This window comes from Bolinopsis microptera, chromosome 11, assembly GCF_026151205.1.
Source record: "Bolinopsis microptera isolate Bmic1 chromosome 11, MBARI_Bmic_1.0, whole genome shotgun sequence".
NCBI lineage: Eukaryota > Metazoa > Ctenophora > Tentaculata > Lobata > Bolinopsidae > Bolinopsis > Bolinopsis microptera.
In genome coordinates, this window is record NC_087082.1 from 9,462,959 (window position 1) to 9,481,687 (window position 18,729).

Here is an 18,729-nt window from a genome sequence, read left to right on the forward strand (position 1 = left end):
TAAGTAAAAGTTAATTTGATCTAATTTATAGTTGATGGATTGCTTTATTTGTTTTATCATTTGGTACGAGTTTTTTTTGCCAAATATGCACCTGCAGCGTGATTTATATCACGAGATGTAGCATAATTAGTTTGTCATAATCTGGAGTGTATACATGGTGAATTGTAAGTGATTTCTCAGGTAGACGACAATATAATAACTGATGCCTCCACTCTGGAGGCTAGCTCTTCTCCTATGCTCCGCCTCAGCTACCATAGCAGCTGCTGACTTGGAAGATATCAAGAAGCGTGAAACGAACCAAGGTGAGAACTGAGAAGAAGAGATTAACTACAGGAATAACTTCAGTAGCCATTTCGAGTTGAGTTTTAGTCAAAATTATCAATTTTCTGCAGAAATTGTGATGAATCTCTCCGAGGCTGAAGCTATAAATATATTTACAGCATGATTGTTTAAATTATGGAATGAATCAATAAAAGTAAAAGTGCCATTATACGCTAACTGGTAAGAGTAAGGGCACAATGCACATAGGTAATACATATTAAGGTATTTAAAAGAAGGACACACAATTGAAGACTCGTAAACCGTTATCAAAGAACTATTTCAGGAGAAAATATGTTGATCACCATTGTAAGTGCAGAAATGAAGAACCAGTTCGGAACATACCCTTCCTCAAATCTTATAGACGGAGATCTGGACAGTTTCGCTCACACATCAGAAGCTGAAGACGGTATGTGGATGCGCGTTAATCTGGAGAAGCAGTATTCTGTTACTAAAGTGATCATCTACAACAGAGTACACAGTTGCTGTCAAGACAGGATAGTTGGAGCTTCAGTCTTCATAAAGACAGGAGATGAGCATGTTACTGATTGTGGTACGATTAGCAGAACAGAAAGTTCCTACACTTTTAACTGTGAAGGAGACGGAAATGTGATTGAGTTGAGTCAGGAAGGAACGGTAGGAGTATGGAACATTGCTGAGATTCAAGTCTACGGCACACCTTCAGGTTTGGATTTATAGATAATATTTTTCAGGGAGGGGAGGAAGGATCCTTTTTTTACCCCGACAATCTTTTAAGCCATCAAGTTACGTAGGAGCAACACATGGTCGCTTGTTGGACCAAATTTTGAGACCTAAAGTTCTTATTCTTTGGCCAGTTTTTTATATCTTCATACTGCTAAAAAGGTCATAAATGACCCAGCCAAAAAAGTTCCAATTGCATATCTGTCACGGTTTAATGACTAAAATTCGTGTTAAAGTTGATGCCGTGTTGTCAGTAAAATGGCAACAGATATAATATCTATAATCTATATCGTCTCGCTTTATATATAGTAAGATATTCACACATGTCTTTCTGACAGTTAATGAGGAGATCGGCTTCACTGTTGAACTTGAAAGACAGACAGTCAGATCAGAGTGTAAAATACGGCTATCATTTGCAAAAATATATTTAGTTTTACAACAAAACATCACTTTACCCTAAACAATAAACATCCTAGAAGTGACCTGCACCAGACCCGCAGTCTCAGATGCCACAATTACTCCCGCAGCTGAGACTATTGGCGATGGCGAGGTTTACACGATAAAATGTGATGAGGAATTGATCGATATAACTGATGCTGATGGTGCTAGTTCACGCAAAGCAACATGTGATGCTGGTAAACTGTCCAAGTTGCCAATCTGTGCAGGTAATCGAAAAAATTGTTCACCTTTGTTTGTAGTAGATTTGGCCTAACGAACAGCAAGTTCCGCGATTAATTCGTGAAAATGTACACTACATTACCTCATGAAAATGTTGCTAAAAAGTTGCCGAAAAATAATACCCTTGTTTGACGATTACCTATTTTTAAGGGCTCACTAACCCATCTGTATTCTGTTAAAACTTTACTAACGTTACCAACCACCAAGCTTGCAACGTTCCCTCTAATATGGGAGTGTACACTGTAACCAATGTAACCACTCCTGGTACCTTTCTCTTGGATGGTGACTCAGTTACTGTGTCTTGTGAACACAACCTGGTTAACTTCGGCAGTGACCTTCTTACTTGTGCAACGGGTGATAAATTCCAATTTGACTTTCAACCTGAGTGCCTAAGTGAGTTTTTGCCAACCCTGATAAATGCAAAAGTTCATTGAATTCGGATGTATTTATGTCGTAGTCATTTTTCGGCTGATTCAGTGTACTGATTGCTTCTCATTATTACAAATTTATTCTCTCCAGGTAAAGTCCCAATAACAGAAACTAAAACTTCATCTGGTGTTTCTGTACCCGCTGTAAACGATGACAGCAATTTGGAGAACATTCAATGGGTCAGGTCTAATGAACAGGAGGTCTGGATTGAAGTGTTCTTCGACTCGATCAATGCTATAAGCATCGTCAAAGTGTTCAATAAAGACGGCTGCATGGCTTCGGATTCATACGATTTAAAAATATCTGCGAAAAGAGATGATCAGTACATCCTGGATTGCGGGAACGTTTGGTTCTGGAACGTTGGTAGTCGTTCCAGAACCAAACGATATGACTGTGCTCTTCAATTCCGATGTGGGTCGTGGTTTGAAGCAACCTCGATCAAAATAACAGATGCCAATCCAACATATGACGGAGAGAATGTCGTGATGAAAATAACAGAAGTCATTATTGGTCGAGCAGCCAGTATGTCTGTAGGTATGAAGTGTATTTGTTAACCCATACCTCCATGCTATAAGTATAGCAGTTATAAACATATTTTCTGATTTTAGCAGCTTTTTTTTCGTGTTACGTATTCATGATTTATGTTTTTTGTTGGTCTGCAGTCTTCGTAACAAGAACTTCTCCAGGTATAACCACAGAACCTACAGTTTTAAAAGAAACAGATAACAATGACGTGTCCATAATATGCACGGTGAAGTACGACCCTCTTTACTTTTTTGAAGGATTTACTTTGAGGGTTCAGCATTTTTACAAAGACGTGGCGGGGGTGCAACCAAAACAGATATCGTCGAAGGATCTTAAGGATGGCTGTTCCTACTCTGAAGAGGAATTGGTGTATACTATTCCAGTGGCGAATAAAGGGCACAATGGCCCTTATCGTTGTAAAGCTACAAAATGGAAGAGCATAACTCTAACACTTGCATTTGTTATCAAAGTAGCCCCAGTCATTCCTTCCATAAAAACTTATCGATGTAGGGAAGTCATTTTTACTTGTAAAATCCATGGTGATAAACCGCGTGCAATAAAATGGTTCAAGGATCAATCTGAAATATCTGCTGTAGCACCGTATGAAATATATGTTACGAGTGCCGACTCCTACTCTGTTCATAGTTACTCAGCTAGCTCACTGGGTTTGGTCTGGAATGGGACCTTAGTGGTAGGGTATTCCACCTTGGTAATCACTCCGGAGGGAACAAAGACTGCTAAAGAAGTGCAGTATCGGTGTGAGGTCTACTGGGACTTGAATGGAAATGATGTTTTGATCAGCACACATTTTAATCTCCTGGTTCACGGTGAGCTTTAAAATTTGACTTCTTGCTACGTGTTGGTTCATTGATATCATTCGTCAAGGTTCACCTGGAAATTCATCCCTGCTTATGGTGTAGATTTATTCTAATATCATTATTCATTCTAAACGATCTAAATTATGAATTATCAGACGTTTATGTGGGTTTGGAAGAACGTGAGGTGATGACAGGAACCACAACAACACTCTCTTGTGTTGTAGACGCTCCCCCAGAGACAACCACTCCGTTTGATATCACATGGACTGGTGGCGATGTAACCTGGGACTCTAAAAATCCCACTACAATATCCGACTACTCTATATCTGCCGGAGTACTCGTAGACCAGGGAGTTGATGATAACTCAGCAGCACCCCGGAGAAGGAGACAGGTAACCACACTTGAGGTCCTATCAGCAGCTGTTGTTCACGATCTTCAATACACCTGTACTGTGGACTCTACTACGTTTAACCTGGAGAATGCTGACGACAAATATTATCTTAATTTGGGAGTATATGGTTAGTAATCAGGATACACGTATTTATACAGTTACCATGAATAGGATGAATAGAATGGGGATATGTGCCAACTTGGAGTTCTAGTAAAGATTAGTTCAGCATAATGAGGTAATGAGCGATTAAGTATAGCCCCAGGTACGACCTTTATAAAAGCTCGTGAAACAGCACTCGTACGGCGTACAGTCAATCATCCCTACATAACAATAAATAAATAGAAATGTTAACACCTAGATTCTCCTCCATTTCAGATGTCACCCCTGTTAGTAAAAACGTTTACCGAGGGGACTTCTCTTCGGAGACAATATCTTGCGTAGTAACGAACATGGTGTCTACAGAACATACCATTCTTTGGCAACCTGATGATACGATGTCTGGTGAGGACATTACCTGGATTTCACCATCCGTCACATCAGAGTTAACCTTGAAGAAGGACCTAGTAACAGATGACCACGTGTATAGGTGTGAAGTTCAGGCTACCACTAAGTCAGAGCCTGCTTCCATCGAAGTTCATCTCAATTTCTACTGTAAGTATGAGATTTTGTTTGTTCACCCGACGCGACAGTTACTGAGCTCTTCCAAATGTACGATATCACTAAGGTTAACGAAAGTATGTAGCTTCGTAAGGCTTCTTGAATATTTCACTAAAATTTGATACCTGACCAATAAGTTATTGGTCAGGTATCAAATAATATTGGCAATAACCTTGTGAATTTATTTCAGCAATCGAAATTAGTCAGTCTGTAGAAATCCGAACACTGAGCGAGGCTGTCACCTTAACTTGTAAGGTAACAGAAATAAGTCATGACATGTCGATCGCCTGGTTATTCACACCAAATTACATGAGTGAGTTAATGTTTCATCAAGAGTTTGATGTGGAATCAAGTTTGAAGTTCAGTGAGCTGAATGTGGTTAGGGAGGCGACAGAGCAAGATAGGGCCTACACCTGTAGGGTGTCCTCTACTCAGCAAACCTTTACTACTTCAACAGCTCGGGAATTTACTGTGGACCTCAATGTTTATGGTAAGTAAGGTGATGGAGTGTATGATAACATGATCAGAGGTTTTCGTACGTCGAAGAATTGCCGTATGAAAATGTTTTGGAGAGTAAATTGTTTAAACTGATAGTTAGATATTAAGCGAATGCTAACTAGAACTTTCTGTCAGACGTAAATGTTATCAACAAAGACATCCAAAAAGACAGTATTGGTGAACAAATAATGATCACTTGCGAAGTATCAGGGATATCAGTTGATCCAGAGATAATTTGGTCAAACACAGATCAAAATGGAGCGGTTCAAGATAGTGATGCCGGAACTTTCGTTAACAATAGGAAAACATCCGTTTTGACTGTAACTTTGAATTCGGCAGAGGACACACAATTCTTTTGTAAGATTGAAAGCGATGAAACAAAGAAGTTGACTGGGACACAAGAAACTGCAGCCATATTTGTTTATGGTAAGAATTTTAACAGGATAGTATTCATTGCAATAAAACATTGTCTTCACCAATTTCTCCTGTGTATCTTCAAAATTATCATTATCCCAAATTCTCAGACGTTGAACCGAAGAGTACAGAAGTGATAAAGAACACGGAAGCAAAGATATCATGCACAATAACTGACATTTCCGCGGCTATGAAAATAACATGGTCGGAGCTTATAACATCGGGTGACACGACCCCCATCTCCGTCTCAGATACATTTTATCCGAAAAATGAAAACCAGATCAGCATAATCACAGTGACATCAGAAGTAGCAACCTCTGACAAGGTGTTCACTTGTACGGTTTCTTCCCTGCAGAACCCAACATCTGACCAAACAAACTTTCAAGTTGAACTGAAGGTGTATGGTGAGTTATATTTGACGATACGCTTGATTTTGATAGACAAAAGAGTGGATTATTTAATTTTATTAAGTTAACAAATTAACGTATTCACAAACGAATATTATGGAGCGTTTCATAATCTTCTAGAACCTGCACAATTATTGCTGTCCTTAATATAGTTTTGTCTTCTTCAGATGTTGCTGTAAACGGACGGGAAGTCTCCAAAGGAACAACTACGACATTAACCTGCGTTGTATCCAACCTGTCTCAGATAAAACTGATACAATGGCACGACGAAGCTGATAAAATACAAGCCTCTGTTCATGTTGATGAAGATATTACTGCTGGGGGATCTCAACGTTCAACACTAACAATCCCCAATCCAACTGAGTCTAAAGTGTTCACGTGTCGAGTATTTTCTACTCTCTACCCTGACAGTCCTCCCTCTGATACACCTGTTCAACTTTACGTTTACGGTAATTACCTTAAATTTAAAAAATTCACGAACATTTTTGTCGTGACATTGAGTGTTTCTACTTCATTTCTCCATTGAATTCGCAAAAATTGATGACGCGAAAATGATCCAGTTTTAGAAATCCACCAAAATGAATGCCCGCTAAAATATCTGGTTTAACAGTATGTTATAACTGCAGATAAAATTGTTTTACCTTTTGTAGTGCATACCAAGACCAATCAACTAAAAATTTTACAGAGGTAGCTGGACCTAGCATAGAAGTAAAAACAGGAGTAACCGTTACTCTCATCCTCACCATCTCCAATGTACGGGAAATTGGCGTTACTGTCACGTGGAAAGATAGCTCAGGCAATGTATTGGACGTGGGAACGGAATCTGAATACTCCGAAGAGGTTCAAGTATCCACACTGAGTCTACAAAACGTTCAGTTAGAGTCCGTCTACACTTGTGCAGTGAATTCAAAGGAATTTGCGGAATCGGAGTCGGCAGATCATGTTATCACATTGAAGACTTATGGTGATTCATTTCATTGCTTTATAGCCTTTAAACCCACTTTTTATTGCAAATGGTCGAATAAGAGTTCGTTATGGAGACATTGCATTGTGAGCACGCGTCCCTTATAATGATGCTATTAACTAATTAACTTATTAACACTGAAATCAACATTCGTTCTTATCAGACGTGATACCTTCACCGGACCACCTAGTGAAGACTGGAACAGAGGTAACTTTATCTTGTGAGATATCAGACCTTGATGAAGCAGTCAGTGTTGAATGGTTGAAAGATACAACAGTCATTTCACACGGAGGAGACTACACTGTGTCACTAAGCAATCTGGAGTCTGGTAAACAAACAGCGACTTTGCTAATAGGAGGGGCAGCAGTAAAACAGGACTCTGATTACACTTGTAGAGTAAAGTCAATACAGTATGACTCGTCACCCTACTCGGACACACAAATCAGATTGGAAGTGTATGGTGAGTTTTAACCAAACTAACCACAGTTATGATTCGGATAGTTACTTTTGTGGATGGTTAAAATTATGCGTGACTAAGATTACATACTTTTTTAGTTAGTAAGACATAATAATTAATACTTTAACTGATAACAACTCTTGATATTGGCTTTTGAGTGGTGCAATGTGTTACCTGTGCATTTTTCAGAGGTGGAGATGACCTCACAAGCTGTTATAGTCGGCGGTGCAGCAACCATAACATGTGCAGTAACTGGACTAGGATCCAATACTGCCGAAATCTCTTGGCTTCCAGATGCTAGCGGACCTGTTTCAACTGGAGATCTTGATACGAACATTAGTTCCCGAACATCAACGCTTACAATAGCTAAAGTGACTCAAGAGACATACAATATAAATTTCATTTGTGTGGTCAAATCGGACTCAGAGAAGTACTCAAACTCTCCTGCGTCAAATACTGAGAAACATGTCAATTCTTTCAGTAAGTATTCAATAATCAATACAGGTCGAGGCTATGTCTGCTGATTTCCTAAACAGTTTCAAGCGTATCTCCATTTTATCAATCGTCACACATAAGTTAGAACATTGTTGTATTTTATATTCATTAACAATTTCTAGGTGTAGAAGTGAGCCACAGAGAGGTGAAGAAGAACACGGAAACGGAGATATCGTGCACCATAACAGAAATTGGAGCTGCTATGGAGATTACTTGGACAGGCTATACAAATAAGAACTACTTTAACTTATCGCCAGCAGTGGCAATTGGCCGTGATTCTGAGTCGCAGACCAGTACTCTTATTGTCGGATCGGAAGCAGTAGTTGCCGATGCTACTTATACTTGCACAGTATCTTCTGTGGTAGAAGGGAACCTATTTGAAACCAAGAACTTTGACGTTCAACTATTTGTCTACGGTAAGAGGAAAACATGTACTCTGCATTCGATACTTAAATATTAGTTAAATACTTGTACAAGTACGAATAAGTTTATTTGTACAATAAAAATATTTACAATATTTACAAATTTTGAACTTCATTAACGCTTAATTAAAATTGCAACAACAACTCACATCCCCCTCTAGATGTGAACGTTCACGACAGAGAAGTAGCTAAGGGGACCACAACTACACTAACCTGCATCGCGTCTGAGTTAACTCAGGAAATGGAGATCAAGTGGATCCTCGAAGATGTAGAATTGGTGTCGAGTAATGAATACACAGTAACTGAAGTGAACAATAATGGCTTATATGAATCACAAGAATCAAAATTAACTATTCTCAACCCAACTAAATCAGAAGACTTTACCTGCCGAGTATCCTCGACTCTTTATCCGGAGAGTCCTAGTTCTGAAACCGTTGTCCATCTCTACGTTTTCGGTAAGCTATCACATATTTACTCTTATTTACTCTAATTAACTCCAATATCACGATCTATATGTATTCTTTTGATCTCGTATCGTATTAGTTAACCTGTTAACCAAGCCACTCACAGATATAGCAGTAACAGGAGTAGAAGTTAAACAAGGAGAGGCTGCCTCACTTACCTGTACCGTGACTAACTTTCTTACAAGGTGTGTAACCGTCGAATGGAAATATAAGCAAGTGACAGTTATTGAACCTACTGATTACAATGAAGTTTCTGTACTGAGTTTGAAAGACGTTCAATCAGATTCTGTGTACACTTGTGTGGTAAAATCTAAAGAATTTCCTGAATCAGAGGCGACTGAGGAGACTGTAAACTTGAAAACATACGGTAATTTAGTTATTTATAGTTTATCAAATTGTTATTTCCGTCTCAGCCCTTACAATTCTACGTTCCCCCTTTTAAAATCTCTTCTCTAATTATAATATCAGTTATCAATCATCCTCAGTCGTTACACCAAAACACCGCCAAGTAAAGATGGGAACAGAGATAACATTATTTTGTGAGATATCAGACCTTGATAAAGCAGTCAGTGTTGAATGGTTGAAAGATACAACAGTAATTTCACACGGAGGAGACTACACTGTGTCACAAGGCAGTCTGGAGTCCGGTAAACAGATCGCAACTCTAATGATAAACACGGTTACAGCAGACACAGTTTTCACTTTTAGAGTCCAGTCAATTCAGTATGATAACTCTCCAAGCTCCGACACGGAAGTCACACTGCGGGTTTACGGTAAGTGCTTTTAGTTATACCAAATTATATATCGAAGATTCAAAAGCCTATTACTAAAAAATGAGAAGCGTCAAAAAAGCTGTTTTCAAAAAATAGTAATGAAGATAATTTTCTATCTAGTTCCTGATTACTAGCCTATTGAATTGTATACTGGGCGATCTTTGAGTTTGTGGTCATTGCTACTAACAATCTGTAGTTTGTATAATTTCCAGGAGTAGAAAATCTCCAAAAGGCTGTTCTTGTCGGCGATCCAGCATATTTGACCTGCAAACTAGTCGGACTATCATCCAATGACGTGGAAATATCGTGGTTACCCAGCAATAGTGGAACGTCAACTCCTGGAAATCTTGATACCACGACTGGGGTCAAAATATCAACCCTCACTATAAGTAATCCTCAAACAGATAACACTTACACCTGTTTGGTCAAGTCAGAGCTTTACCCGGACTCTCCTCCATCGGAGACTGAGCAACGCCTGGATACTTTCGGTAAGTAGTCAAGTATGGATCACCACCCCCGCGCTTAAAGAGTTCTAACGTTTAACACGAACTCAAGTAATACTTTTTGTTTGCTACACGTTCATTTGGCGGAAATTTCCAGCTCTTATAGAAATTTATTATAGATCGTACTCATGATGATTAATTTATTTGATCTAATTTTATATTCTCATCACTCAATTTTCAGGTGTTAAAGTGACTAACAAAGAAGTAAAGAGTGACACAGAGACAAGTATGTCATGCACAATAACAGATATTAAAACTGATATGAGGATCACCTGGTCGGGGTATCTCGATACTGATATTATAAACTACAGTACCAATATTGACGATTCAGTCAGTGGTTCCCGAAGCAATGTTCTGACAATAAAGTCAGGAGCAGTCAGCACTGATAGGAAGTTCACATGTACTGTTCAATCGGTTCAGAGCTTGGTATCAGAGATCAAAACCTTTGACGTTCAACTTCTTGTTTATAGTGAGTGCAGAATGCATAGCTTGTATCGATTTTAAAAGTGATCTTAAGCTCAGGATGATAACAAAGAGATGCTATGACCTGTATTATATATATTATATATATATGAATATCTAAATTAGGTACAGGTACGAAATAACGTTTTAGTATAATAACCATCTTACACAGGTGTTCATATCCAGAACGGAATTGCAGCTAGTGCAAGTACTTTTACTCTGACCTGCATTATTTCCGACCTAACTCAAGAAGTAACAATAGAGTGGCGTCTGGGTGACAATAAGTTGGAGACTGAGGGGAACTACTTAGTTGATGTTGTAGATAGTATCCACACAGACAGATCACAGATATCGCACTTGACCATCCTTCAAACAACTCAATCAGAAGTTTTTACCTGCCAAGTAGCTTCGACACTTTATTTGGAGAGTCCAGTCTCTGAAACCTTAGTCTATCTAGACGTTTACGGTGAGATTTAACGCAACCAATAAGTGATTTCGTGTTCATCCTTATAAGTCTCAGTACATCAAGACATGAAATAAGAAGTATATCATTTTAAACAATCTATCAAAGTCAAATCACAACTTAAAACTTTCAAAATCCACTCTTTTTGCAGATGTAGAAGTTCAAGACAGAGAAGTAGTTACAGGAACCACAACTACGCTAACCTGCATTGTTTCTAGCTTAATAAAACGAGCTAAATCTGTATCTGTCGTGTGGCTTCTAGGGAGTGAGGAGTTGAATTCGAATATCGTTAATGTCTTCAACACTGATGGATCGCAAATAACATCAAAATTGACCATCCCCAATCCGACTAAATCGGAAACTTTCACCTGCAAAGTATCTTTAGATAGTCCCATCTCATCAACCCCAGTCCATTTATACGTCTACGGTAAATTTTATAATTTATTGTTCCGATCCCAATATGCTTTTTTATGTTCAACTTTTGATCTTTCTGGAAATCTAAGTTCAAATCGTTTTCTAACCAAGCCTTTTTTCAGGTATAACTGAAGGAACAGGAGTGGAAGTTAAACAAGGAGATACAGTCTCACTAACATGCGCAGTTTCAAACATCCGACAAACTGGTGTGACCATGCAATGGATTGATAGCTCTGGTTCGGTTACGGAAACTGTTGATTCCAGTACTGGAGCTCAAATTTCTGTATTAAGTTTGGAGGACGTGCAATCAGATTCTTTTTACACTTGCGTGGTAAAATCTAAGGAATTCCCTGATTCGGAGTCGACTGAGGAGACTTTCATTCTAAAAACATATGGTAAAAATTCATACCAAAATTTCATACAAGTTTTGTCATAATTTATGTTTCAGACGATGATGCCAGAATTAAAATCACCAATATTCTCCCTTTAATTGTAACTTAATTTCTCATACCAGTTTATATCACCAGCCGTGAAGCCCAAAGATCAAGAAGTAGAACCTGGGAGTGACGTGACGTTATCTTGTGAGATAACCGATCTGGATAGCACAGTTAATGTTGCGTGGGTGAATGAAGCAGGTGACATTGTTACAGATGGAGAACAGTACACAGTGACACACTCTCAGGAATATAATTGGGATCACGTGACTACTCTTGCGTTAGAGGGCAGTACTGTTACAGAGGATTTGTCGTTCACATGCAGGGTGAAGTCAGTTGAGTTCAGTAACTCTCCAAGCTCTGACACTGTTGTAAAACTGGTAGTCAATGGTAAGTTTTATTTTGATGTTTTGTTATGTAGCTTTCATGTTTAAGTTCAGTACACATTTAATAAACAATCTGCTGAGTACATCAAGTCACTGGCTGATTTCAAGTCACTAGCCCTCTTTATGTATAAAATATTTTAAAATCAAAGGTTTTTAATTCCCCTTTAATTAATTGAACTAACAAATCAGGCGTCTGCATGAAAGAGGTATCACTGACATTGGGGAAATTTGGGAAGGGACCTTGGGTGTTCAATGAGACGAGAGGAAGACAAGAGTTCTCCATCGCTTGTACTGATGGGTATGTTAGGAGGGCGTGTTTACGAACAGGACAGTGGGATGATATAGAATCTTCTAGCTGTACTTTACTCGTGGACAAGATCAACAGGGAGATTGATAGTTTAGTAAGTAGAAATAAACTTTTCACTTGTACAATTAATATTTATCGTTAATTGGGATATCCAGGGGGATTTAAAATAATCATACCCTGATCATATCGAGTCACCTTGTATAACTATAAGCAATGTGATATCTGCATTTAATAATTCCTTCAGGGTGAAGAGGCCACTTTTGAGCAAGTTGAAAGTGTTGTGAATAACTTGTCTGGGATGGATGAATATGTCAAAGATAATCCCCACAAAGCTGGTCAAGTTATCAACTCCTTGTCAAAACTCAACAGCAAATTCCGTGTTGTTAAAACTCCCAATGCTGTGGATTTAGTAAGTCGTCCAATTTAAATAGAACGACTCTTCAATGAACTGATATGTCGTTTCAACTGACTCAATCATTTTAAAAATATCATTTGAACATTTCATGTTTCATAAGAACTTTCCAATTTCCCGCAGTTTACAATAATATGTTAGGGGTCGTTCACATATTACGTAATCAGCTGAGGGGGGGGGGGGGGGTTCCAAATGATTACGCTAGTGTAATTTTGACACAATAGCTATGTGTAAAACTGATTACGGAGGGGGGGGGGGGGGGGGGGTAAAAATGTTCCAAAAAATGATGACGTAATATGTGAACGACCCCTTACAACCAAGAGTCGACCGAGGGCAGGATTTGCGACCGAGGCCGAGGAAATTTTGCTTTGATAAAACCGAGGCCGAGGAAAAATCGCTATTCCTCAGTGAAACCGAGGCCGAGGACTCGGTCGACCCTTAAAATCTTCAAAATTTCGCCGAGGCCGAGGAATAGCAGCTTAATTTTTAAACGAGGCCGAGGCAAACCGAGGAATTGTCCTCCTGACCGAGGCCGAGGACAAGGCCGAGGAAAAATCGCTATTCCTCGGTAAAACCGAGGCCGAGGCCGAGGCCGAGGACTCAGTCGACCCTTGGTTACAACTCATGACATACAACGGTTTAAATATTTTCATCAGTGTATATTTTGAATTCCAAATTTTCATATATTTTCAGAAAAAGGCGGTGCTTGGATCAGTATCCTCTGTTCAAAACGTTAATAAACAAAGTAATATACTGAAAGATGAAGATAAACAGCAAATTATTCCCATGATCGAGGCCCTCGCTCAGTCAGTCGGTAAGAATATGGTTTTAATACAATAGTACAATCCCACACTTTGCAACATCAACCCTGTTTTAGTAACACAAGCGCTAAACCTGTGCACTGCACAGGTTTAGCGCTTGTGTTACTCAGCAAATTTCACACTGCACAGTGTGCAGTGTGAAATTTGCTGAGTAAAAACCAACGCTTAATAAAATGTTTATTCTTGACTCAACCTACAATGAAACTATAACACAAATATGTTACAGTTTTAATTTTTAACTTTGATATGCATGGTATTTAGATTTAAACTCTTCAGATAGCACAGAAGGCACTCTAGTAAATGAGCAAATTACTGTAAAATCGGTCAGCAAAAGTAACGAACCCATCACACTTGAGAAGCCTAGCGAAATGAAAGGATCGGCAGTAATGGTGGGTTTCACTTACTCGGCTTGCAAATATATTGTCGCTAATTGCTCCATTACGTTTTAGGGCGCTAGATAAATCAAACATGAGAGGATTTATTTGTGAAAAGTACCCAAAAACCTTTTCTAGGGTTGTATAATGTATAACATATTAACAAATCATGAGAGAGATGGAACGATTGAGTAAATTACTATAACACACAAGTACTTTTACCGTTTCAGTTCGATTTCGGAAGAAACCGAGCCACAAGAGCAACAGTAGCAGTTATGGCTGAAGATTTTATGGGTATCTTACCTCAACCATTAAGTAACGGAACTATGGAGTCTCCAGTAATATCTGTGAATGTAAGAGATTTTTACGATTAATTACAGACAAATACATGCTATTAAATAACCTTAAATAAAGTAACTTAGAGTCGCACGATAGAGTTGTGTTTAAAAAATATTACAATGTAGTCAAGATCTGAATTCAAGAGCGTATTTTTAAGTGGCTAATAATAAAAATCTTATCAGTTTATGGAACAAGAAGGAGAAGGTTCCGCAGAATTCACTATTCATTTTCCGAAGGAAGCGAACAAGTCTAGTTTCGTGTAAGTCGTGTTATCGTCAACGGTAATTTGTTCAACCAAAATACAAATTTGCTTCCTCCTTTCGAGAGAAAAGTCTACTGACCCTTGTCCCACACTATATTATCATAAACCTACTCCCCTTAACATGACTTTGTGGCCAACAGAAAGGGAATAGAGAAGAACTACACTTGCGTATACCTGGACACTGTCACCTCTGAATGGAAGGGGGACGGGTGCGTGATATCTTACAAACCTGACGGTGGTCACACCTGCTCTTGTAACCACACAACTAGCTTTGCAGTTCTGCTGGTCGGTGGTTTTATGATGTAGCATTTTCAGTTCTTGTGAATAATTTCACGGTTTTATTTGCACAGATGGTACTAATACTACTATATAATAGAATATAAAGACTAAGGGTCAATTATTCATTCTACACGTCCTATAGCATATATAAGTAATGTTGGAAATTTTAAAGTTGGAACTTAAATATTTTCAGAGTTTGACAGATGTAACAGATCCATATCAAGATCTCGTGTCCTATATCATGTTGGGAGTAAACATGTTCTTTCTTCTCATTACATTTTTGCTTGTTGCTCCATTCAGGTATTTCCACTATTTGTTAAATCGTTTTATAATTACTCTATATAAGAGGAAATTCTTGGCTCACAATTTTGTAAAAGATACTTGAAAGTTGTCCCAACATCACTAATATCAATGACCATTAACGGGCATAATAAATTATTATTCACGATAGAGAGCTGAGGAGGAAACAGTTGGCGATATGCCAAGTGAACCTCATTTTATCTCTACTCCTTGCTAATGCTGGGTTTACTGTTCTCTCTTCTTTAGCAGTAGTTACTGTGGACCACAGAGGCGTGAGTACAAAACACTCATACAGTTTACTTTTCAACATGAACTTTTAAACAGTTATTTGCATCATAAAACCGGTCATCCTACAAATCCAAAAGCAAACTTTCGACCAGTACAGGTTATTAAAATTAAAATTAATATAAACCATGGTTCTACCTTTCTACACTATCTACTACAAATATTGAAATGAAGATGTTTTCTATTTCAGATGCCGATGTTGAGCCTGAACACTGGTTGTGTGACAGGAGCAATCATTGTACAGTATCTCTTCTTATGTTCCTTTAGCTGGATGGCTTGTACTGCTTACACTCTACACTCCAAGGTACTGGTCTTTGGTTGGGTGTTTAAACATCGTTTACAGTTCACACAAAGGGGATAATTGTGGATAAGGAGTAACATTAGCATAACCATTTCAAAACTGCCGGCCCGTCCCATAACCTAGTTGAAGTTGTACAGTAAAACCAGGTACAACTTGTACCTGGTTTTACTGTACTACAAGTTACCAGCTCCTGGATTACCCTACCTGAATCAAAATAGGGATCGGTATTTGAGCCAAACAATTCCCAGTGAACCATAATGTTCACATATTCACATTTCACTCTTGCAGATTGTGGATGCACTGAAGAGTTTTGGTAGATCAGACCCATATTACATGTTGAAATGTGCGCTGATCAGCTGGGTATCCCCAGGTCTGTTGCCACTGACTGCTTTCACCGTGTCCTACGCTACCAACTACAGGAGGGATCAGTACGACTCATCTTATGTCGGTGGGTGTGTTTTAATTTGTGAGAGGGTGTTCTTTAAAAATCATAATTGATGAATACTGGTTCAAACAGTATTCAATTCGTTTGCTAATAGAAAACATCTTCATACTGGCGAAAAATGATTTATGTAAAATGACATGAGACGGGCGGTATCTCACTAGGTCTACATTGCAGGGAAGCCTGGCGCGGAGACAGGGAGTGTCTGCTGGGTGGAGAACCCCTGGAGACTGTACACCTTCATGTTACCCTGCTACCTGATCTTGATGGTTGATGCGGGCTGTTTCGTCATGATAGCTAGGGTTGTTATCAAATCCGCCAAAGCTGGGAGTAATCCATCCAACCTAGAGGTGAGTAGTTAAGAGTTGAAGCAAATTAAAATTAAACACTACCGTGACTCAAGACAGTATTCAGGGTTAAACATTTCACTGTATCGCAAAGTATCGCACAGATTTGCACAGAATTACACAGTTTGCACAGTATAATCCACAGTATAATCCACGACCACAGTATAAGTATAACACATGAATCATTCAAATCTTCAGAAAGCGGCTAAAGCATTGTTTGCAGTGGGAGCGTCTGTGGGACTCCCCTGGGTGTTTGCTGCCCTGACAATTATAAAGCCTCTTGCTAACGTGTTCCAGTACATCTTCATCATCCTGGCTGGACTTCAGGTCAATATTTTAGGCATGCTTAAATATGGGCGAGTCCAAATTCCTTAGACAAATTTGAACTATATTTGCTTTGACCAAACAAGTTGAGGTAGCGTAATACTTGATAGATCGCTTCTTTGTTCATCATGTGAGACATATTATACCATTACCGCTATGCGATCTTTTGTTTTTATGGAAGTTTCAAATACACCTATTATCCGGTTATATATATATTAATCGGAACTCTTCATAACTCTTTTTAATTGATTTCGCTAAAATAAGCATTGTTATAGGGACCACTGCTGTTTGTAAGCTTGGTAATTCTTCAAGATGATATCAAGATTCACACGTTAAAGCTATTCGGATTTACACTACCGAAAAAAGGAGATCGACCAACAACCTCTGCAGCCGGTCCACAAACTGCCACTACAACTATTCAACCATCAGTTGGGCCATCGGGTAGCCGAACAGTCACTACCAAGGTTAATTCATAATTATCATGACAATATTTATGAGAAAAATTAGGCTTTTCCAAACATATTATTGCTAGTGCTAATTAATCGATTATTTTAGTAATTGTGTGTGACCTTTGTATATAATAATCACTTATATAATCAATTCATACTTCAGGAAATCCCTGAATTTAAATTTGTGGCACCACAAGAATCAGCTGAGCTTATGACCAAACCACCGTAAGATAATGATATTAGTTCATTTTTAAACTGTGTCCCACATATAACCAAATTACAAAAGATCTAATCGATTTGTTTTTCAAATTGAAATTCCACCTCTTGTCGTAATGTAATACGTACAAAGTATTAACTTTGTTACTTGTTGCAGAGCATGGGGAGTATTAAAGTAAAACCATCGCATCTTCCGTATCGACTTATAAAAATAAATACCATCTTCATTCTTCAACAGAAACAGCGAAAACGTGATATCAAGAAGTAACCCTGAATTAGTTATGAAGGAAGATGAGAACGAGCCAAGAATCATTTTGCTACCTGGCCCATGCAGCGAGGAAAAGTACTCAAACCATTATGAGAAGTATGACTTGGCGATTCAGCCTAACACTAACAGCAGCAACTATCCACTGAACTATGAAAACGAGGAAGAGAACATCGTGATACCTATTGTGAAGATTCCAATACGGTCCAAGGGCAAGGAGATAAAGATGCACGGTTTCGATAATAAAAAAATCAACTACACCTGCTGACCTATTTAGACGAGGATTTTAACGAAAGGAAAACAATTAACTCACCAAACCAGACTGAACAACGAACAGTTAGGGGTCGTTCACATATTACGTATTATCACGTTTTGGCCAATTTTTGCCCCCCACCCTTCGTAATCAGTTAAATACACATAGTTATTGGATTAAAATTACACTAGCGTAATCATTTGGAAACCCCATCAAGGATTACGTAATATGTGAATGACCCCTTAGGCATGATCTGACAAACTGTTATTATTGTGAAATCAGACATAAGAAAGCAGAATGTGATCACACAACCGATGACGGATGGCCATTTCTCAGATTTTATAAGTGAGAATCTTAGTTCGGCCTTTTTAAACTTTGAACAAGCAATAAAACAGAGTTGTTATTTTGCGGCCCATTTTTAGATTAAGAACGCAACTTTCGTTTTTCAGATTTTACGTTTTTTATTTTGCGACTATTTTATCCTTTTGATTTCGTTTTGGATTGATTAATATAATAATATAATACTTCCTTTAATATAGTTTTTAGGCCTTCCAGCTTTTTATGATTTTTCGCGTAATTTGTTCAATTTTATTTGATTTTGTTTAGATTTTACTATTGTTCCACTTATTCCATAGTACTAACTGTATAATACGGATGTTACTTCTAGCTGTTACTTTTA

The 18,729-nt window shown here is 38.4% G+C and overlaps 1 protein-coding gene across 1 annotated transcript; it reads left to right on the top strand.

The window, feature by feature from the left end:
• The first annotated feature begins 202 nt into the window (after nucleotides 1-202).
• LOC134823610 (titin-like) lies at nucleotides 203-18,680 on the top strand. Its single transcript, XM_063835142.1, has 41 exons — nucleotides 203-302; nucleotides 605-1,003; nucleotides 1,497-1,685; nucleotides 1,906-2,091; nucleotides 2,218-2,661; nucleotides 2,814-3,479; nucleotides 3,626-3,988; nucleotides 4,237-4,512; nucleotides 4,709-5,008; nucleotides 5,152-5,442; nucleotides 5,541-5,834; nucleotides 6,005-6,286; nucleotides 6,523-6,801; nucleotides 6,965-7,261; nucleotides 7,448-7,738; nucleotides 7,876-8,169; nucleotides 8,337-8,630; nucleotides 8,746-9,006; nucleotides 9,125-9,412; nucleotides 9,625-9,900; nucleotides 10,097-10,384; nucleotides 10,550-10,843; nucleotides 10,992-11,267; nucleotides 11,377-11,649; nucleotides 11,782-12,078; nucleotides 12,264-12,475; nucleotides 12,626-12,790; nucleotides 13,487-13,607; nucleotides 13,891-14,003; nucleotides 14,219-14,341; nucleotides 14,510-14,586; nucleotides 14,730-14,874; nucleotides 15,062-15,168; nucleotides 15,320-15,440; nucleotides 15,644-15,757; nucleotides 16,043-16,202; nucleotides 16,374-16,546; nucleotides 16,742-16,870; nucleotides 17,143-17,331; nucleotides 17,480-17,541; nucleotides 17,771-18,680. The coding sequence occupies exons 1-41, from the start codon at nucleotides 203-205 to the stop codon at nucleotides 18,063-18,065; spliced, it is 9,804 nt and encodes a 3,267-aa protein (XP_063691212.1). The 3' UTR covers nucleotides 18,066-18,680.
• The last annotated feature ends 49 nt before the right edge of the window (nucleotides 18,681-18,729 follow it).